The following is a 23,524-nucleotide window of genomic DNA, read 5'->3' on the forward strand; positions in this document are numbered from 1 at the left end:
TACATAACCACAAGAGCCCATCCTGTTAAACATGGCTCTGTAATGATCTCCTGCCTCCCTGCAGTTCCCAAAAGGGTCAGGCCAACCAAATGCAGAGAACAGGATTCTAGCCTGGACCTGGCCTGTTCCTTGTCACAGTGTGTTCACAGTCACTTGCGCAGGAATCAGGTGCTCAGATTTCAGACTTTCAAACTTCTGACACTTGTGGTCGGTCTGTGGGCCCACTTTCTGTTGGTGACCCAGAGGCTGCTTCATGTTCTTCTTGAACTCTGATCACCTGTCACAGCCCCCCCTGGTGTCTGTGGTATCTGCTCAGCCATGTCTATCCCAAGACCTTTGGGCAGCCTTACCCATCATGTCAGGTGTTTGGCTACTTTCTGTTGTTGCTTCTTGACTTCTTGGCACTCCACTTGAGAAACACATGACACAGGAACACTTCTCCTTCTCAGGTCTTTGTAGCTCTGCTCCTAGATTGTGATTTGTAAATATTTTCATTTTTGCCCTCTCTCATTCAAACGTTAGTGACTACCCACTTCTATATTAAAGCATGGATCTACTTCTGAAATCTCTTTCTCTTTTCTTGCTCCTCACTGTGTTTGTGTTTTCATGAATGACCACACAGTTTCAGTCCCAAGAAAGTGTTGACTAACAGTGTGTTTTAGTGATGGAGAACACTGGAGAAGCCCAGGCTGCTTTTAGGGAAAAGATGATCTGCTCAGTTTTGGAATGTTGAGTTTGAAGTTTGAAGGTCTTGAGAGACATCCAAGTGGAGAAGCCTATGGCCTTCAGGACCTCAGACAGAGACCATCCACCACTTGGATGAATGAGTTTAGAAGACAGGGCTGGCTGGAGATATAGGTTTAGGAATCATTAGGTTGTGGGTGGTGACTGAAGCTATAGGAGTACATCAAATGCCTGGGTGAGGCCTTTTGTAATCTGGGTGAGTCATAGGGGCCACTTTGATACCTGGGGGCAACTTACTCTGAAAACTCATTGCTACTGTGAACGAAGCCTTGTGCCAAAGTTGCTTTTGTCTCATGATCATCTCAGACCCCACAATTTCTCCATCTTCTGCTCTCTCCCTTTAACGCAGCCCCATCTCTCTTCCATTCTCCTCTCATCTATTAACTTTTTCTCAACCTAGTTTTCGTTTGTGCCTCATCTTTCACCCCTCTCCATCCGTTACCCCCTGCATGTATCCCATCCACCTAGTTTTCAGTTTGTATCTCTGGATCTAGTTTTATTACTGAGGTGACCCTCTTTCCACCACAACTTCCCTTGCTATTGTCTCTTCCAGCTCTGTTTCTCTTAATCTTATCTTGATCTTTTGTCTGGTTTTATAATTTCAATCTTTCTCTTTATCTGTGTTTTCTTTTTCTTTTTCTTTCTCCTTTTGAGATGGGGTCTAGCTCTGTTGCCCAGGCTGGAGTGCAGTGGTGTGATTATAGCTCACAGCAGCCTTAACTCCTGGGCTCAAGCAATCCTCCCTCCTCACCTTCCCTAGTGGCTTTGACTACAGGCCTGGACACCATGCCTGGATAATTTTTTTTTTTTTTGTAGAGACAGGGTCTCACTATGATTCCCACGGTAGTATCCATGTTTTCTCCACCTGTATTCAGCTTCATCTCACAGACTACTTTTATCATCGCCAAACGCCTGCTCTTTTGACACCACATAGCCAGCTCTATTACCTCTGCCAGGTCCTTATGAGCTTCCTACATTGTACGCCTGTCAGTCAGTCATTAACTTTACTTCCTTGTTTCTGGTATAACTTCTGAGAGGTACCCTGAAAATCATTCCTCTTCCCCCACAAATCTCCTTAACTACTGGTATATTTAGCTCCTATGTCCACGTAGAAAAACTTGAAGCTTATTCTGATATCTTTTCATTTAGTGACCCCAGCCTACCTTTTCCCATTCTTTCTCCTTATATTATCCACTCAGTGTCTCCTCCTTTCATTCAGAAGCCCAACTCTCCTTTCTCTTTTGCCTGCCTCAAACCTGCTGAGAGCAGTCAGAGCCTGTGCACAAGTCTGCGTGTGTGGTGTCTACGTGTGTATTTGAGTCTGCAAGTGTTTGGGGGCGAGGTAAGGAAAAGAAGAAAGAGCTTTTCCTCTGTGCACGTAGGAAAACAAAGATAATTGATAATTAATAATCATAATTGTCTTCTCCATTACAGGCTAATGGGCTGCATCTCTTCTGACTCGTTCTGTATTCATTTGAAGAGCTTTGGATTCACAGGACATTGAAGACAAATAAGGAAATGATAAAGTATAGATAGTGGCCAGAGAACCAGGGAACATACCTCAATATGGTCCTGCTGAACTATTTTCAGATCTCAGATGAGCAGAGAAAGAAATATACTTACTCCAGTGACTACACCTCATGTCCAACAGAGATTTGTTCTCTTTTCCTGTCTGGCCACTCCTCATTCTCACCCTCACTTCTCATTTCTGACCATTGTTCTGCCTCTATACATTTCTAACTCTCTCTGACTCTGTGACCTTCTCTCTCCCTGAATTTTCTTGTCTACTTGTTGCTTTTATTCCTTTTCATCATCATGCTCTTAATCTCTGTTCCCCTTTATTTCTAAGTTTATCCTTTTTGGCTTTATCTTTCTTGGTATTTTGTACACCACCTAGCTGACTCCATCCCTAGTCTCTCTGTCTCTTTGTGATTTTTATTCCTCTCCATTGATATCAACAAATGTGGCTGAGATATCTTCATTGATATTTTAGTCAATATACATACACTTATATGTGTGTATGTATGTGTTATATATAATGAATACACATGCACACACACACACATACACACACACAGTTGTTAAACAAGCTTTCTTGCATCAGGCATGGATATAGTCCCCTGTGAATACTCTGGGTTCCTTGTGCCTCTTCTTTGGGCTTTGATTCCCATGACATGGCTCTCAGCCTCCTGTCTGTTACACACAACAATTACCCACAATGAGACATTTAGTCCCTGTTGCTCATTTTGTTTTCTGACCCTCGTACATTTGTACATTTATTTTCTCACTCTAAAATAGGGATAGCAAGAATTAGGCTGCCTATGTCTTAAGGATTTTGTGATGACAAAATGAGATCTTATTTGCCAAAGTGCATTGAAATAACACAATATATTTCTGTCAAAAACTATACTAAAGTTTGAGAGTGGTTGATCTGAAGTTTTTATTTCTGTCTATAATTACATAGCAGGAACAGTTGTCTTTTTAGGTTTTTACAATTACAAACAACATTAATGTCAACTAATATATTGCTATAAAAATCTAAGATCTTAGTATTCATAGGCACAATAGTAGGTATTAAAAAGATGCCATCATTTTGCTATTTATTTCTTCTACAGCAGCAATATATAATTACATATACTTAGTCACTGAGACCCATCCTGTTAAGCATGAGTTTATAATAATTTCCTGCCTCCTTCCATTTTTAATGCTAAAAAGGAATTCCCAGGATTAACTGGATACAAGGGACTCAGAGAGCTCAGAATAAAATGCATCTGGAAGCAGTAGCTTTTAATTCACATCTCTAACATCCTGCAGGCCAAGGCTTGGCATCCTAATCTTCTTTACCTGACCCACTTCGTAGAGCTGAGCTGCAGGATCCCTGAGTGTCTTCTCCATGACTCAGCTCTGAAGAGTCACTACTGCTGATCCCTGCAGAAAGAAATATAATTCCTTAACAGTCTTAGCCTGTGTCTTAGCAATCAATCCATCAGAGAATTCTTTAAAGGAAAATTGGAAAACGATGTTTATGTAGGAGGGGTTGAAAGAATCCTATCACTGGGCCACCTTTGGCTTCATCTGACCTGTTGGTCAAGGTTGGTCGAGGAGCCATCCCCAAGTCTGGGGCTGGGGACAACTTTTGCCATGGCAGGGACTCCCTTTTGTCACCATTTCTTACACTTCCCGCCCTTTCAAATTGTTTGCACACACTTCTGCTTCCACATCAGTTTCTCATCCAGCTGAACCATGGAAGCAACATTTTCAAGATGCCAGAGCCTCTATCAGCTGGACCCTAAATGACTGTGTGAAGTAGAGCACCCCATCCCCCTCCCAAGAATGCCTTTATACTATTTATGTGAGTGAAGAATAAACCTGTATTACACTTTAACCATTGAGGACTTTGAGAGCTATGTGGTGATTTCCTTTTGAGTGTCCTCCAAGTAGATGTGTATCTAACATTCACAGGACCTAGAAAGGAAAGGAAAAAAAAAAAAAACCAGTAATCCATAACTAAAAAGATTATAAATCTTATGACTACTTACACTGTAGACAAGGTTTAGACTATAAAGATGCTGTGATGATCATTTCTGTCTCTCCCCATCTAAAGGAAAGGGATCACTACCAAATGGAGTAGGGATCCACAATCCTTTAGCTCTAATTGCAAAATCAAACATGTTTTGAGAACCCAATAGTTTTTCATAGGTTTGCAGCTAACCAATTTGGCAGCCAATCTGGACTTGAGCTGCCATGAATCCATGTAAAATCTTATCATATTTGGTATGAATATATATATATATAATTTGCTACTGAAACATTAATATAGTATATTTGAGAATGGGATCCTTCCCCAGACTCTATTGAGGTGTTTTGTAATATAGAGAATATAAATCACATTGTCTTTGTAAAATAATAAAAGCATTTTTGAATTCTGAAATATATCTGGCTTAAAAGGTTTTGAATAAAGGATTATGGATTTTGGTAGGAGTTCAGGCTATTACTCCTCCTGCCTCTTCCTGTAACTTTCCATATGTGATGCGCAAAAAAGAAAAAAAAAATTCTTAAGTGTTTGTGTGCTGGAGTTTCCCCATTTGTGAAATGGTGGAAACAACCATTATCTTGCCTACCTTCTAGGGTGTTGTCAAGATAAAAGAGATCTTATTTGAGAAGATCTTTCAAATATCATTATTTGGCCAATGTCATGTTGGGGTCATCTGTCAAAAGCTATGAATTGAATTTGACAGTAATAACCAGAAGGATTTCTTTCTGTCAATAATTAGAGAGTATGACCCGAGTCTTTTGAGTTTTGAACAGGTTTGCAAAAAATCAAGCAGCAGCAGACCACCCACTTTCTCTTCTCTACAAGACAGGGGATGGGCAGAAGCAGAGATCACTACATAAATCCGATACTTAGGGCTTACTTGGTCTGGCGGTCAGTAATAAAAAGGGCACTGCCACTCAACTGCAGCCATCTTCTTGAGCCTGAATTTATAATGGCTTCTTTCCTCCCATTTTCTAAAATGGTCAGATGGGCAGATGCAGAGAATGGGCTCCCGGTGTACGCGCAGAGGAAAATGCACCAGGAAACAGAAGCTGTGCAGTCAGACTCCTGCTGCCCTGGAGAGGCAGGTGGTCCTTACCCTTCTCACCACTCTCGCTTCTCAGTGCTGAGCTCCAGACTTTCGGGGGTGACTCATCCTCACTGGATTCTGAAAAGTAATGGTCATGTCCTATTAAGGCAGAAAAGAGCAAACGGCCCTTGGAGGTCTCAGTGTGCGACAAGGGTACCAAGACAGAAGAAAGAATATTCTAAAAAAAAGAAACTAAGAAAAACTTGGGAAACTCTGATGATGGGGCAATAAAGTCCCTGCTCTCAGACCTCTAGGACCTGATTTTTGAATTCGTGTGGCCTGAAGGTTAGTATTTTAGCCCTCACTGTCACTCGAGCCTAGGGCTGATAAAATTTGACCCCCAGTGGGCATCTCTGCTTTGTCTTGGCTCTCTGTCTTCTTATATCACATTATCTTTCTTCTTTTATGAAAAATCACAATGCAAGCCAACTATTTAACTATAATGTGGGTTTGGGTATAGTTAATCTGAAGTCATTTTTTTCTCATCAGTAATTAAATAGCAGCACAAATTATTCTTTGAAGACTTTCTAAGTTTGTGACTAATAATATTATCAACAGATAGAGGATACTGTGCTGACAGTGTTCTATCAAATATAAAGGCTGGGGTAGAAGTTAAGTGCATTACTCCAACTCTGTAGCATTAATAAATATGATAGTGGGAGTAAAATACTGTACTAACATATTTTTGCTACATTTTCAGCATATGACTCGATTGGACCCATCCAATTAAAGAACAATTTGTAATCACTTCATGACCCTTTCCATTTCCCAATAGGGCCAGTGAGGTTAAATGCAGAAAATGTTATCCTAGAAGTTATAGAATCAAGGCACATGGAGAACATTCAGAACAAAATTCATCAGGAAAACAGCTCTGGATTCAGGCTCTGGATATTCTATGGTCCAGGAATTGCAACTCCAATGTTCTTACCTGGTGCAATCTGGGGTTGTGAGCAAGTGGCTTCTTGGATCTCCTCTGTCTCACTTGATTTTGAAGAATCACAGACATTAATCACTGCACAAAAGAATAGGATTCCTTAGGGGTCTCAGTGTGTGACCAAGGAAATTCTCCCATTAAAAAACTTGGAAAATCTTGAAATTCCATGCAAGTGCTGGCCTGCACGCAAGCTAAGCTGGTCTTCCCTTCTAAGTTACCAGCCTTGTAGGCGAGTGATGCTCCATTCCCGTCCCCACAGGCAGAGACAATTCACTGGTAAGGGGCAACTTTGCTTTGCTGACCTTTGCTTTCCTGCACTGCTCTCTGTTACTTCTCACCCCTTCTTCCCATCATTCCACATTTCCTTCATCTCTGCCTCTGTTTCCATGCAAGGAGACCTTGAAGATCTTGTGCTGAAGGTGGTGAGCTTCCTCTACCCCCACCACCCTGGTGCCTCCTTGAACTGTTTACAAGGCTGAGAAATCACCTTCTTTTGTGTTTGAGCCATAGACACATTTGAGGACTATTTTTTAGAGCAGTTTTCTTATACTAGGATAAAAGTTAGAGTGTGCACTGTCTAAAAAATGAAGCAAGTTTACATTTTACTTTGAAAGATACAGTGAGCAATTAGAATGAATGAATTTAACACATGGTTCTTTTGTAACATCAAGAGGAGGCAACATTTGTATTTGCTTTTAGGTCTTTTCCGAGAGTGTTTTCCCTAAAGTGGCATGTTTCTAATATTCTCAGGATCTAGAAAGTAAAAAGGGAAAATGAATCACCAATTTGTACACTAACTAGTTATAAATGATATGACAACTCATGCTGCAAATAGGAGACAGATAATATAACAGTTTGATAACTGTTTCTATCTCTCACTTTACAAAGGAAAAAACTCAGAATCCAGGATGCTAGTCTTGTCTTTCCTTTAATTTCCCATGAGTCTTTGTAGATGACCTTGAAACATTTATGTGATTGTGTTTTCTTATCTAGGCAACCAGGACAACACTGTCTAACCTGGTTACCCTTTGAGGTTATCGTAAAGAAAAAAATACTATTTGCAAAGGTCTTTTGAAAAATCACTAAATGTGCCATGACTTGCTGAAGAACTCGGTCAAAAACAATACTTCAGGTTTCAGAATACTTTATCTCAGGTCTTTCTTTCTGCTAACAGTAGATATTTGGATGAATTGTCTTTTGACGCTATTCACAGTTTGTGATCAGATGACAATATTATCTTCCAATAAAGGAATATTTATGTTTTATATAGAAATCATGGTACAAATCTAACACTTTATATGCATAGTAACTAGTTTATTTTAAAAACAAACTCATCACTTTGCTAGCCTATTTCTACTATATAACCAATGTATGGGTATATATATTGATTAATAGAATTCATCGATTAATAAACCTAATCCTCAAAAGTAAATTTAAAATAATTTCTTATTTCCTTGCATTTCCCAAATGGGTCAGCTTAAGTAACTGCAGAGAATGAGATTCCAGGATAAACTGGATCCACTGGACTGAAAGGGCTCAGAATAAAGTGCATCAGGAAATAGCAACTCATAGTTCAGATTCCCGCAGCCCAAGCCTTGCTCTCCTCACCCTCCTCATCAGGCTTACTTTCCAGGGGTGAGATGGGGGCTCCCGGGGGCTCGTCTCCATCATTGGATTCGTCAGAGTCCTCACTGCTGATAACTGTGCAAAAGAGCAAAAACCCATTAACAGTCGCAGGGTGTGGCCAAGGAGTCCACACAGCGGGAAATCCCATAATAAGAGCACTAGGGGCCAGGCACAGTGGCCCTCAAGAGCAGCCTGGGCAACATAGGGAGACCCTGTCTCTACAAAAAATTAAAAAATTAGCCAGGTGTGGTGCTGCACACCTGTAGTCCCAGCTACTCTGGAGTATGAGGTGGGAGAATCGTCTGAGCCCAGGAGTTTGAGGTGACAGTGAGCCATGATCATGCCACTGCACTCCAGCCTGGGTAATACAGCGAGACACAGTCCTCACCTGCCACCCATCCCCAACCCCCTACAAAAAAAAGCACTAGGAAGACCTGGGAAGCTAAGTTAACTTAAGGCCCTAGTCTCCTCCTTCAGTGAATGTGACCTGCAGGTTGTTCCAGGTCTTAAACCAAAAGCTGATAAGATTTACACACAGAGGGCAGCTTTGCCCATCCACTGGCACTGTTCTCATCCCAACCTTCTTGATTCTACTTTGCTTTCACTCTCATTTTATTTCTTAACTTTCTCTTGGTTCTGCCCATCTCCCCTGCTTCTGCCTCTGTCTCTGGCAGTGGCGTCTCTTTATATCTCTCCTTGTCTTGATGCATTTCTTTCTCCATCTCCTCTTGTGATTATCTTGGCTCCCTGGTTTTTTTCCTTTCCTTTGACACCTCCCCTATACCTTCCCCTCTTCCTTCAGAAACAGCCTCTCCAACATCAACACTTAGTACTTCCATTTCTGTCTTTTGGAATTTTCCCAATTCCTAAGGACTTTCTTCTGTTAAGCTGAGGGCTCACTGCTTGAGGTGCTGGCCCCCTCCCCTTCCCACCTCCATCCCAGGCTACCTGGACTGTCCCGAGGGGCCCTGATGAAGTGCCTGAGCCCCTTACCTGGTGACCTGCGATTCACAGCTGCAAATTCATCCAGTCAGCCTTACCTATTATGTCAGGTGCCTGGTTGTGGTTAGTTGTTGCTTGGGCTTGCTGCTTAACTTCTGAGTTAAAAGGTGGCTCTTCTTTCTTTATATCCACCAGACGCACAAAACAGGAATTCATTTGGTTTCCTTGGCTGTGTAGCTTTAGTCCTGGGCCAAATTATAAGGAACAAAGCATTTTCATTTGTCTCCCAGTGGGTCCTTCACAGCCACTGATAACTCCTTCTGCCTCAATTTCACTGCTGGGGAGAAGGCTTCACACAAAAACACCCCACCCTTCTTTTTTTCCTATTGCTCAACTCTGTCTCTTCCTTCGTGCCTCTCTTGACTCTGTTTCTTTTGTAACTTTTCCCTTTAACTCTTCCTCTCATCCTTAGAGTGCTAACATTTTTTGCCTTTTTTAAAAATAAAAATTATGAAATTGCTTGAGGCCAGGAGTCTGAAACCAGTCTGGGAAAACGTAGTGAGACCCCATCTCTGCAAAAAAATGAGAATTAGCCAGGTGTGGGGGCCCACACCTATAGTCCCAGCTACTCGGGAGGCTGAAGTGGGAGAATCACTTGATCCCAGGAATTCAGGGCTGCAGTGAGCCATGATTGTGCTACTGCGCTCCAGCCTATGTGTAAAGACCCTGTCTCTAAATAAATAAATAAACACAAGAATAAAATAAAAGTTATAATTACAGAATAACATACAGAGATAAGAGTGGGTTTTGAATTATCACAAAGTAAGCATATCACTTTTGTCCAGGAATAAGATTACCCCAACACCTCAGAAGCCTCCTAGTGACACATCCCAGAACTGTCCCTACAGTCTTCCTCAAAATCAACCACCATCTTGGTTTCTAATACCTAGATGAATTTTGGCTGTTATGTAATTTATATAAGTGGAATAATGCTGCCTTTTCTCTCTCTCTCTCTTTCTCTCTCTCTTCCCTCTTCCCTCATCTCTCTCTCTCTGTATATATATATGTATATATGTTTATGTATATACATATATATATCTCCCCAAAAGAAGCCAAATCCCCCCAATTTTATATATATTTTATTCAATATGCTTGTGAAAGTCATCTATATTCATTTAATGTGATTATTTTCACTGCTGTATGGTATTACATTATAGAAATAAGCCATGAAGTATTTATCCATTTGTTCTGTTTCAAGTATTTGGTTTTTATGAATAATGCTACTATAAACATGCTTTTCTATGTGTTTTCATGTAATACACATTTCTGTTGATTTCTGCTGAGGAGTTTAATTGTTGAGTTCTAGGGTATATGTATTTTCAACTTTGGAAGATTACACCAAACTGTGTTCAAAAGCATTTGTAAAGGCAGAGATGTAAGAGAGAGAACTTGGCAAGTTCAAGTAACTAACAAAGTCTGGTGCGCTGGGAACGTGGCACGAGGGGGCGGGAGGCAAGTGACGGGGCATGTGTGGTGCACGGCAGGCATCCTTCAACATGCACAGCAAGCAGCGCTGACCTAACGCCGGGGGCCACAAGCAGGCACTGGGTTTAAACAGGAAAGCCATATGAACCGGTTCCCTTTTTGAAAGGTCCATCCTTGCAGTGCAGAGAATGGGCTTGAGGGGAGCAAGACTGAAGGACGAGGCCAGACGGGTGACGGGTCCCCTGGTTTCAGTGAGAGTGATGGGGCTCTGGACTGGGGCGATCATGCTGGGGATGCAGAGAAATGGACAGGTTGGAGATTAAAGTTGGAATTAACAGACACGGCAAATAAAATGATGATTGTTTAAGCCACGAAGTTTTGGGATGGTTTGTGACATGACACGGGCACAGGTAACTGACACAGCCTCCAAGAGAAACGTCCTTCTGAACTTTGAATAACGGTCTCCAGGCACTTGGAGCCATGAGCCTAGAGGACAGGTCTAGCTGGAGATGTGTGTTCAGGGATCAGCAGATGGTGACTGAGCCGAGGAGAGGATGAGGTGCCAGAGGGGAGGCCTATTGCAATCTGAGGGGTCACAGGGGCCATTTTGAGAAGGACACACCTCCCCCTTCCCAACGGTAATAGGAACAACCCTTTACCTCCTTTCCGGTGACTGTCCCCTCAATTCAGACAGTGTCGTGATTTGTCTTCTCTCTCCCCCTCTGTGTGGCCTGGTCTCCACCAATTTCTCATTCATTTTCCTTTAACTCACTTTCTCTATAGTTCTCTTTGAGCCTCCCCCATTTTTTCTTATTTCTTGATATTTATTTCCCTCTGTATCTTTCTCAATTCACACTCTTTTTCCCTATACTTTTTAAAAAATATCTGTCTCTCGGGGTCAGAACTAGGGTGAGGCAAGGGTGGCACCTTGGGGTGCCTTAAAATTTGAGGAAGCACTTAGCCTCAGGTGCTGAAAGTGAGATCCTTCTGCCACGCTGTGCCCTGGGGCCTTCCCCTCTCGCCTAGTGCCAGCCCTGCTGTTCCCTAACTGAGGTTTCAGTAGATCCATCTCTGTTACATGTGCTACCTGCTGCTAGTCTGCCTTTGTTCCTTAATTATTAATGTGACCTCTGCATGTCTTTTGTATATCACTTTCTGTCTGCCTTTATTTTCCTCATCTCAAACATTCCAGTCTCTGCGAGAGGTCTCCCTCAGGGCCTTCATCTACCACATCAGAATCCCTCGGTTTGCAGTTCCCTCCTGAAAGCCCTTCACTGGGGCTTCCTTCCTTACAAATCTAAATAAGGTAGCATCATGCATAATTTTCATGGTTTTCTTATAACTTCTGAAAAGTAACTTATTTCTATTCATGAACCCCACAACATGGCAATGTTTGGATTCCATGTCAATTTCTCTAAAATCTTTCTCACTTTTGTACACTTTTGTGATGAAAGTTAAGTTGTTATCACCTTAAAATAGCCTGTTATAAGTATAAGAAGTTTTTTCTAAGCTTTATGGCAACAACAAACAAATCTGTAGTAAATATACAAAAGATAAAATGAAGTCAAAGTTTAACACTAGAGAAAAATCACCTCATCACAAAAGAAAACAACAAAGGAGGAAGAAAGGAATAAAGAATCTACAAAACAACCAGAAAACAATTAAAAAAATGGCAGTAGTAATTACTTACATATCAGTAATTACCTTAAATTTAAATGGATTAAATTCTCCAATCAACAGCTATAGAATGGCTGAGTGAATAAAAAAATTATTCAAATACGTGTGACCTAAAAAAGACTCACTTCACCTTTATGGATACTAATAGACTGAAAATTAAAACATGAAAAAAGGCATTCCATGCAAATGGAAACCAAAGAAAGAAAGAATAGTTGTACTTATATCAAGTTAAATGAAATAAATTTCAAATCAAATACCATAAATGAAGAGAAAAAAGATCATTGTATAATGATGAAGGGGTCAACTCATCAAGATGATATAAAAATTATAAATATAAATGCACCTAACACACAAGTAACTAAATACACAAAGCAAATATTAATATATCTGAAAGAAAGATAGACTGCAATACAATTATAGTAGGGAATTTCAATCCCTTACTTTCAGAATGAATATATCATCCAGACAGAAAATGAATAAGGAAACACTGGACTTAAATTATACTTTAGACCAAATGGACCTAATAGGCATACACAGACCATTCTATCCAAAAGCAGAAGAATATACATTCTTCTTAATTATATATGGAACGTTCTCAAGGATAAATCATATGTTAGGCCAAAAGACAAGTCTTAAAAAAAGTCAAGAAGGCTGAAATTATATCAAGCATCATTTCTGACCACAATGACATAAAACTAGAAATCAATAACAGGAGGAATTTGAAAAATTCACAAACACATGGAAATTAAAAACCTGCTCCTGAACAACCAATGAGTCAATGATTATATTAAAAGGGAAACTTAAAAATATCTTGAGACAAATGAAAATGGAAATATAATACATCAAAACTTATGGGATTCAGCAAGAGCAGTTCTAAGAGGGGAAGTTTATAGCAATAAACAGCTACATGAGGAAGGAGGAAAGATCTCAAATAACCTAAGGTTACCCCTCATGAAACTAAAAAAAGATGAAAAACTAAACCCAAAATTACCAGAAAGAGGGAAATAATATAGGATCAGAGGTAAACGAGATAGAGACTAGAAAAACAATAAAAAGATCAAGAACAGAAATAATTGGATTTTTGAAAAGACAGACAAAATTAACAAACCTTTAGCTAAACTAAGAAAAAAAGAGAGAAGACTGAAATGAATAAAGTCAAAATGGAAGAGGAGACAATACAACTCATACCACAGAAATACAAAGAATCATAAGAGGCTACTATGAACAATTATACACCAAAAAATTGGATAACCTAGAAGAAATTCCTAGAAACATAAAGCCTACAAAGACTGAATCACAAAGAAACAGAAAAATCTGAAGAGACCAATAACAAGTAAGGAGATTTAATCCACAATCAAATACCCCCCAACAAACAAAAGCCCAGGACAAGATGGTTTCACTGCTGAATCCCACCAAACATTTAAAGAACTAATACCAATTCTTCTCAAACTCTTCTAAAAAATGTAGATGAGAAGATTCTTCCAAACTCATTTTATGAGGCCAGCACTACCAGGATACCAAACCCAGACAAGAACATGACAAGAAAAGAAAGTTACAGGCCAATATCCCTGATAAATATACATTAAAAATCCTTAAAAAAGTACTAGTAAATCAAATTCAATGGCACATTTAAAAGATATTCACTATGATGAAATGGGATTTGTCCCTGGGATGCAATGATGGTTCAACATACACAAGTCTATAATGATCACACACTGCATTAATAGAATGAAGTACAAAAACCTTATAATCATCTCAATAGATGCAGAAAAAGCATTTGACAAGATTCAACATTCTTTCATGATAAAAATTCTTAACATGATAAAAACTCTCAAAAATTAACCATGGAAGAAATGTACAACAACACAATAAGGGTCGTATATGACAAGGCCACAACTAACATCCTACTCAATGGTGAAAAGTTGAAAGTTTTCCCTCTAACATCGAGAATAAGATTAGGATGCTCACTCTTCACCACTTCCACTCAATATAGTACTGCAAATGCTAGCCAGAGCAGTTAGGCAATAAAAAGAAATAAAAGGCACCTAAATTGGAAAAGAAGAAGTTATATTGTCCATCTTCACAGATGACATGATCTTATATGTAGAAAACCATGAAAATTTCACCAAAAAATTGTTGGAACTAAGAAACAAATTCAATAAAAAATCAAAATCCATGTGTAAGAATTAATTGCATTTTTATACACTAACAATAAAGTATCTGAAAAAGAAATCAGAACAAACCAATTTACAATAACTATAAAAAATATTCAAGAATGAATTTAGCCAAGGAAGTGAAATATGTGTACACTAAAAACTCTAAGACATTGATGAAAGAAATTGAAGAAGAAACAAAGGAATGGGAAGAAATCCCATGTTCATGGATTGGAAGAATTAATATTATTAGAATGCTCATACTACTCAAAGTGCTCTACAGACTCAATGCAATCCACATAAAAATTCCAATGTTGTTTTTAAAACACATAAAAAAAACAAATCTAAAATTTATGTGGAAGCACAAAAAACCCTGCATAGCCAAAGCGATTTTAAACAAAAAGAACAAAGCTGAAAGCATCACACCACCTGACTTCAAAATATGCTACAAAGCTATAGTAATTGAAACAGGATCATACTTGCATAAAAATAGAGACATAGACAAGTGGAACAAAATAGAAAGTTTGCATTCAGCATTTATGGTCAATTGATTTTTAACTAAGGTGCCAAGCACACACAATAGGGAAAGAACTGTCTCCTTAATAAATAGTATCAGGACAACTGGATATCCACGTGTGGGAGACTGAAATGAGACCCTTATCTCACACCATATTAAAAAATCAACTCAAATTTGATTAAGGATTTAAACATAAGACCTGAAACTGTAAACTACTAGAAGAAAACATAGAGCAAAGCTCCATGACCTTGGTCTGAACAATGTTTTTTCAGTTATAACACCAAAAACACAATCAACAAGAGGAAAAATAAACAAGTTGAGCTACATCACATTAAAAAGCTTCTGTATAGCCAAGGAAACCATCACTAAAGAGGCAGCCTATAGAATGGGAGACAATATTGGCAAACCATACATCTGATAAAGGGTTAATATCCAAAATATACAAAGAACTCACATGATTCAATAGAAAAAAAAAACCAATTTAAAAATGGGCAAAGGACCTGAGTAGACATTGCTCAAAGGAACATATACAAATGGTCAATAGTATCAAAATGCTCAGTATCTCTAATCATCAAGAAAATGCAAATGAAAACCACAATGAGATACCACCTCACACCTGTTAGAATGGCTGCTATCAAAGATTACAGATAATAAACAATTCAAATATATGGAGAAGAGGGAAGCCTTGCATATTGTCAGTGGAAATGTAAATTAGTTCAACCATTATGGAAAACAGCATTGAGTTTCCTCAAAAAATTAAAAATACAACTACTGTATGACCCAGCAATCTTCATATTTGGTATATATCCAAAGGATATGGAATCAATACAGATGCTTCTAGACCGATGACCTCACTACATCTCCATAATCCCATTGTAAATCAAAAGTATTGTAAGTCAAAAATGCATTTAATACCTTGATAAACCCATCATAAACTTGAAAAACCATAAGTCGAGCCATCTTAAGTCAGGGACTGTCTGCACACTGAGATATCTGAACTCCCATGTTCATTGCAGCATCATTTGCAATAGCCAAGACTTGGAATCAACTTAAGTATCCATCAATGGCATCAACTGATGAATGGATAAAGAAATGTCATACATATATACACAATGGAATACTATACAGCCTCAAAAATGACGAAAATTCTGTCAGTTGCAACAACATGGATGAACCTGGAGGATGCTGTGGTAAGTGAAATAAGCCAAACACAGAGAGACAAATACAGCATATCTCATTTACACACAGAGTGTAGAAAAGTTGAACTCAACAGAAGTTGAGAGTATGTGGTAGTGAAGAGGTGGGGTTTGGGGAGAGAAAGGGATTGGGGAAATGTTCATCAAAGGATACAAAGTTTCAATTAGACTGAAAGAATACGTTCAAGAGATCTATTATATAACATGGTGGCAATAGTTAATAATGTATAGTATTCTTGAAAATTACTAATAGACTTTAAGTGTTCTCACCACAAAAAAATGGTAAGTACGTAAGGTAGTATGTAAGTTAATTAGCTCAATTTAGCCTTGTCACAATGTATATATATTTCAGAAAAACATTGTACATAATAAATATATACAATTTTTAATTTGTCAATTTAAAGAAATGGTTAAAATGGTAAAAAAAATAAATAACCAAAAAACAGAGCATCTGAAAAAAAATTACAGGTAAGTAATAATTATTTTGTTCATCACAGGGCAATAGGCTGGGTGTCTCCTTTGTTGCATCTCCATTAGTCACTACTAGTCCACAGGACTCTGAAGACAATAGAATCCACAGCTGAGATACAATAGAGCCTTGCTCTGTCCTATTTCCATTCTGTTATACCTCACCCTGCCTCTTTCCTTCTCAAGTTTCTACTTAACAGCCCTGTCTGCTTTTATTGCTGCCTCCACCCTGTGAAGGTGTCTGTGCTTCACTGAGTCCATAGCCAGACTCTCTCTAACTCCTCCTATTGCCTTTTGTTTCTGTTTCTTTTCCCTGGTGAGGCTCTGCAACTCTTTCCCCCTTATCGCCCAGTTTTCCTTCCTAAGTTTCTACCCCCAGGTGTGTCTCATCAGGATATCAGACTCCATTCCTGCCCTATCTGCATCTGTGTGATTTTCCCTTTTGTTAAGTAACTGTTGTCCTGCATCATGCATTAATTAGTCTACTCCCTGCTCTCAGCCAGGGCTTCCCCCCCCCCCCCCCCCCGCCCCTCCACACTCATGCAAACCCAGTGAGTCAGTCTTACCTGCTGGCTCAGGGTTTTGGGCACATTGTTGATTTGCTTGTTGGCCTCCTACTGCATCATTTTTGTCTCTGTTGGTAATATTTCTCCTTGCGTTTGCCTGTTCTATTTCACAGAGGTGCTCCAAGAGTCCACTCTCAGGTGGGGTTGTACCTAAACCACGTTTTAATTCATAGATATTTTAGATATTTTATTTGCCCCTGCTGCTCGTCACTCCTTGTCCCCTCCAACCACCACAGCATGGGCCACCGCTGGTGGAGTTCAAAGCAGCAAGGCCATAGCCACAGTCAAGCAGACACAGGCAGAAAACTGTGACGCAGGCTCATCAGTAAATCATCCAGTCCCAGAACCAGCAGGAATTGGCAGCAGGTGTGTCCAAGGGGTATGGAAAGAAGAAGCCCTCCCAGGCAACCCAGAGGATAAAGGCCTGTTATTTAAATCCTGAACTTGAAAACACGGCAGATGCAAAGAGTGAAAATTCTGGGCAATCAGTTACACAAGAGGCAGCCTCACAGCACATTCCAGAATGGGATAAGGCAACAAAGGACAGAACAGTCAATAGGAACAGACCAGTGGAAAAGGAGGATTCTGAGTGTGGTCCAGGCGGGCTTTGAAAAGAGTTTTCAACAGTTCCTGGGGGAAAGAAATTAGAAGTTTATTTTAGAAATTGAACTATGAGTTTCATCATTCTCCCCTAGTCTCTTTTTAGACTTTATAGTGTAGGAGTTAAAGACCCCTCTAAGTCTCAGTGTGGAGCCCATCGGGAACTGGCAGATCCACCAGGTCAGCCGCACCCCCAGCTGAGAGGCCTCGGCCAGGCCACCTCGCACCCTGGTAACCGGCCATGGCTTGTCTTGACATCCCTGGCCAAAGTCAACCTGCCTTTGTCCCAGAGCTGCCCTGCTCTGGGCCCTCCCTCAGTTCCTGCCAAGTCCTGGTTGTCTCGGCCCCACCCCCTTTCATACCCTGCCCACACCCCATCTGTTCACTCTTTCCTGTCCACCTTTTCATGAGGATTCAGTGTCTGATGTGCTTCCACTTCCTGCAGCTCTTGCTATTCTTTTCTCTGCATTTTTCTCTCTGCATATATGAACCCATTTTTGTTCCATTTTCTGCCTTTTCTGTTCGATTACCTGGGTAGCAGCCTAGGGTTAAGACACAGGCTCTGGGTTCAGAATGCCTGGGTTCATCCTTGCTCATCTGACCCTAGGCAAAATCCACAAATGGTCTCCCTGGATTTCAGTTTCCTTATCTGCAAGATGGGCACGTAAGTCACACTAATCTCCAGTGGCAGCCGTGAGCACTAAATCAGCAACTGCCACAGAGCAGATTTTCATTCAGAGTGAGCTGTTGCTATTAATAACTCAGCTCTTCTCTTCTGCCTTCGGTTTCCCCTCCTCCTCCTCTGTCTCTCTCTCTCTCAAAGTACCCAGGTCCTCTTCACAACTGAACCATTTCCTCTGTGTCTCTCCACCTGACTTCCTTTCTCTGTGAATATTCCTGCTCTTGAACAACATCCCCCACATTTAAATCAGTCCTTTCTTCTGCCACCACCAAGTGTAATATTGTGATGCCAGAAAAAATATACATTTTGGACTTCCCCTGCTCCTGGCCAGAGTTCCTAAAACTCTTGTACTATCCTGAGCATTAATGGTGAAAAGAGCATCTTTTGTCATTCATAACAAGCCCCTTTCAACCACACCTGAGGTTATGTTAATGAGGTGATTTTTCAAAAACCCCTAAGGATGGGGGGGCTGTTTTGTGGGGGAACTAAACACATGATTAGAGGTTTGGGACTTCCAGCACCTCCCCCTGGCCTCCAGGGAGGAGAGGGTGGGGCAGGAGGTTGACTTAATCATCTACAGCTGATTATTTGATCAGTCATGCCTATACAATGAAATTTCTAAAACAACCCTAGGTGACTGGGTTCAGAGTGCTTCTGGGTTGGCAAACAAATGGAAGTGCTGGGAGGGTGGTTCACCCAAAGAGGGTATGGAAGCCGTGTGCCCCTTCCCCATACTTTGCCCTACGCATCTCTTTAATTTGGCTGTTCTTGAGTTGTATTTTTTATAATAAATTGGCAAACATAAGTAAATAATTCCTTGAGTTCTGTGACCTGTGCTAGTCAAGTATCTATCATACCCAAAGCAGAGGTCACGGGAACCTTCGATTTATAGCCAGTTGGTAAGGAGCACAGGTCACAACCTGAGACCCGCAACTGGCATCTGAAGCGAGGGACAGTCTTGTGAGACTGAGGCCTTAACATGCACAGTCTGCACTATCTCCGGTAGAACTGAGTTAAATCAGAGGATACTTGGCTTCTGCAGAGAATTGGAGAACTGGTTGGTGTGGGGAACCACCCCCCCCAACATGCGCTGTCAGAAGTGCTGTGAGTGTGAGGGCTCAGATAGCTAAGACAGGTGTTTTCCTTTCACCCAGAGTCTTCTCTTTAGTATTGACCATGGGCCATAGTTCTTAGCCCCTCACAGCTTCACAGGGATCTTCTCCTGCAGGGACCTGGCTACGTCACCATCACTTTCAGGCAGTTAGTGTCTTGCAATCTGGCTACTGACTCACTCCCGTCCCTTCATCCTGGTTATTGGGCCAGCAGTGTCTTGTGATGGCTGCTCCTCCAGGACCCACACCTGGGTGGGAGCTCACACAGACTCCCCTCCCTGCCATCCACCTGGTCCTTCCTCACTCTTCCCCGACTCACAGTCTCCACTCAGCACCTCGGGCCCCTTTTCCTCTTAGCAGCTGAGAAAGTTCTGTCCTGTCGTTATTACCTTGTTCAAGGCTTAGTTGGCTGCTGGGCCCCTCCTCTCTCGCTTCTTCATCAATTTCTTGTAAATACGATTTGTCTGGGAGCACTGAAGAGCCAGAGACAGAGTCAGCGGGAGAGAGAAGGCAGTTAGTTATCTCTATCAGAGACCAGCGACAGCATCTGGAAATTATACATTTAGGAATTTCTAGCCCTTGCGTCCCTCAGAGCTCAGTGGGTCCCACATGACTTAAAATTCTCCCATCATCCCCTGGGACAGAAAAGAGAAGACCCCATCAAGGAAGACTTTGTCTCTCACACAGAAAAGAGACACTCAAGATTTAAGGCTAAAGGAGAATTAAAAACATTGTGAGCCATGTTACTCACCTAAAAACAATTTCAGATGGCAGGAAAAGCACATATAAAAATAAATAATAGAAGTGAAATGTGTTTTCTGAACTGTTCAAATTAAGGAAGAAACAGGGATTTCTTGGGGAGAAGGTCTTGGGTCCTAGTGAGCTGATTATAAAAGTGAAAACCCCAACAGCTTTAGTAATGGGGCTAGAAAAGAGGAAGGTTTTGGCTTAATTGGGTCAGGGAGGAGGAGCGATTCCCAAAAAAAATATAACAGAGGACACAGGGGCAGTTTGGGTGGACTTCAGGGTCCAGGAGGCAGCATCTCCCGAAGGCAACAGGGACAGCACTGGGTGAGGCAGTGGGCAGTGCCCTGGGCAGCAGTGAACCTCCATCCCATCACCCCAGCACAGGGAGCCACTCGGAGACCCTACGGGCTCCCTGTAGTCCATGGAGAGGATCAGAGTCCCTGAGATGTGACCAGTAAAGGTAACACCATTCTCTTGGCACCTACAACCTGGGGACATCCTGGTTACAAATACAATATTGACTTGAAATTTGTGCATAGGTATTTGACTTTCTTTAATTTCCTCTTCTGGTTTGAATGACTTGCTATGGAAATTATTTTATTTATTTACTTTTTGTTTTGAGACAGATTCTCACTCTGTTGTCCTGGGTAGAGTGCAGGGGCATCACTGTAGCTCACTGCAACCTCAAACTCCAGGCCTGAAGCGATCCTCCTGCCACGTCTCCCCAGTAGCTGGGACTACAGGCCTGGGCCATGAGACCAGGCTAAATTTTCTATTTTCAGTAGAAACAGGGTCTCACTCTTGCTCAGGCTGGTCTCGAACTTCTGAGCTCAGTCAATCCTCCCACCTCAGCCTCCCAAAATGCTATGATTATAGGCGTGAGCCACTGTGCCTGGCAAAAATTATTTTATTCTTAATTAGATAAGGTTACTATTGACACAAATCAACAAGCCATATATACCTCCTTAAAATTTTTTTCCTTGCTGATAAAACTGTAGTATCTATTTGTTGCCTCTTAAATAAACTGCAAATTCCTCAGCTTTAAATGCCAGATGGTTTAAAATCTTTCTCCAACTTATCTCTCTTGAATCAACTCCTACACTGCTTTTCACTCTTAGATTTGGCCAAATCCTATTTGTTCTGTTTTACTGATATGTTTTCACACTTTTATTCCTGTTCCTATTGCATCCACCCTCCTCAGGGCATATGTCCACTTTTCTTGTGATGTCTCTAGCTTTTATTTGGAGAGCTTGGTTGAGACCAAACTACATTGGAATAAAAAGTTTTCTAGGGAAGAAAAAAAAAAAAAATGGAGGCGTCTTGTTTACTGTGTCTCAATAAAAGAGTAAAATCATGCCTTCTCAGGAAAAAGTCTAGAATTAAACCATTAGACCATTAGTTTTGTATAGCACCAAAAATAGTCCCTGGCAGAGCAATCAGTTTTGTGATTATTTGGTTAATGTTTGTTTCACCCCTTGTGGATGAATGGTAAAAAAATAAATAAATAAATAAAGATAAACAAACAAACAAAAAAAATTTCTCCTTTGCTAAAGGCAAATTTGACCCAGGGTTAAATTCTTTGTTCATTACTCTGGAAATTGTGGCCTTTTTGCTCTGTTACCAGGCAAACACTGGGCTTTGAAAAGACCCATGACTGGAAGATTGGAAGGGACTACACATGAACCACAAATACCTGGTGGGAAGGCATAACTTTGGCCTTCCTTCCATGTGGTAACTCTTGTAACTCAGCTTATCTGTTGTGGGGTCCCTGAAAACTATGACTATGGAGTTGTGATAAGAGACATTGCCTCCCACGGGCATGAGGTGCTAGGCCAAGGTGGATCCTGCAACCACAGCGGAGCTGTCACTCAAGGCAGGTTATAGCCAACTTGGTGGACTGCTGTGTAGACCACTGCAAAGGCTCCCGCTGAAGAGAAGAAACCAATGCAGCTCTGGCGGGATCCTGTGTTGCTTTTTCTATGTTCTTCTAAGTAAACCTGATGCCAGTGTGGCTCTGCTGGTCTTATGAGTCTAAATGTGCAGTTAAGCAGACCTCCAGGTGGTTGCTATACCATAGCTATTATACCATAGAGTCAAGAAGGCTCATGCCATGCCTGGTTAGTTAACTACTATACCCCCACTGCTCAGCACAGTGTGTGGCACATGGTAGACGATCAATATATGCTTGTTTAAAAACATTGGCCCTGGACCTCAAATGGTAGGTAATACAACCTAATTACCATTTATGAAGCTTTTATAAATGGGGATTAAATCAGGGTATTCCTTCATGTGGACATCGCTGAACAATATCTTCAGAACTTGTAGGTTAAAATTCTTCTCCAGCTCATTGAGAACATTGTACACCACTCTTTGTACAGGGACCAGGTTTCTACAAGATTCTTGAGAATCCTTAAAAAATAATGAATGGAAAAATATAAGAACAGATTTCAAAGAGCCCTGGAAAGTAATTTTATGACTAATGTATTCCAATTTCCCTACATAGGTATCTTCTCATGTTTTGTAGTTTTTTTATATATTCATATAGCTACTAAATGTTTTGTAATTTTTATATATTCATATAGCTACTAAATGGAACAAGTAAATCCTTCATCTCTAAAAGTTACCATTGATGAGTCTGATCTCTTCACTCTAATTTAATTTGATGTAAAAAGGAGCATTTCTGAAGAATAAAAGTGGGTTAAAGTTAAAGGATGTATAGCCCTTTAAGAGCCTGGCTGAGATGTTTTAGGAGTAGACTTAGCAGGTGATGAGTGGCTGTTCTGTTGGCTGGACAACCCCTGCCCTTCCTGCAGGACTGACTTGGCCTGAAGGGCTCAGGGAAACTAGGTGACCATCCTCCCCTTGCCATGAACTTGGCCACAGAGGAGGCATACTCATGGGCAAAGAGAAGACTTGCTGTTCTGTATCTCCAACAGGGCCTATTGGTGAAATTACCCAAATTTAAAAAATTAAAAATGGAAAGAAAAGAAAACCTGAAAGATGTCGGAGAAAGAATAGCAAACATCTACTCCCAAATTTGTCCTAACCAGACACTAATTTCCTGCCGGTTTTAATGTTCTTAGATGTAGATATTTTAAATTGATACTAATTGAAATAAAATGCCATGCCAATTACCATTTCAGTAAATCAATTCATTAAAATTATTCAATTCATTAAAATATTTTAAATGTTTAGTTTATGTTATATTGCATGAATCCCTACAAGGCACTGTACATTTATGGAGTATACTGATTTCTGACCCACCTTATTTCCACTGCCATTCACCCTGACGCCAGAGGGTGCCATGGACACCATTCCTTCAGTTAGAAGCAGGATCATCTTTGGTGATGTCTGCTTCTCCCCTACCCTCTGCCTTATAGGAGCACTTACAGAAATACTTGAAAATGTTCCCCACTCATAGAAGACCGCTCAGTCAGCCACTTGTACCCC

General features: G+C 40.7%; 1 protein-coding gene across 1 annotated transcript in view; it reads right to left on the reverse strand.

The window, feature by feature from the left end:
- LOC138385274 (nuclear autoantigen Sp-100-like) overlaps positions 1-23,524 on the reverse strand; it is a 68,140-nt gene that overhangs the window by 25,691 nt on the left and 18,925 nt on the right. Inside the window, exons 3-13 of the mRNA XM_069471429.1 lie at positions 22,315-22,483; positions 19,717-19,800; positions 17,501-17,563; positions 16,934-17,083; positions 8,970-9,116; positions 7,930-8,004; positions 6,298-6,381; positions 5,379-5,468; positions 4,114-4,209; positions 3,589-3,672; positions 351-467 (exon numbers count right to left, since the gene is read on the reverse strand). Of these exons, the coding sequence (XP_069327530.1) occupies positions 351-467; positions 3,589-3,672; positions 4,114-4,209; positions 5,379-5,468; positions 6,298-6,381; positions 7,930-8,004; positions 8,970-9,116; positions 16,934-17,083; positions 17,501-17,563; positions 19,717-19,800; positions 22,315-22,483 (1,159 nt within the window). The remainder of the gene's footprint in view (positions 1-350; positions 468-3,588; positions 3,673-4,113; positions 4,210-5,378; positions 5,469-6,297; positions 6,382-7,929; positions 8,005-8,969; positions 9,117-16,933; positions 17,084-17,500; positions 17,564-19,716; positions 19,801-22,314; positions 22,484-23,524) is intronic.

Source organism: Eulemur rufifrons, chromosome 1 (genome assembly GCF_041146395.1).
Source record: "Eulemur rufifrons isolate Redbay chromosome 1, OSU_ERuf_1, whole genome shotgun sequence".
NCBI lineage: Eukaryota > Metazoa > Chordata > Mammalia > Primates > Lemuridae > Eulemur > Eulemur rufifrons.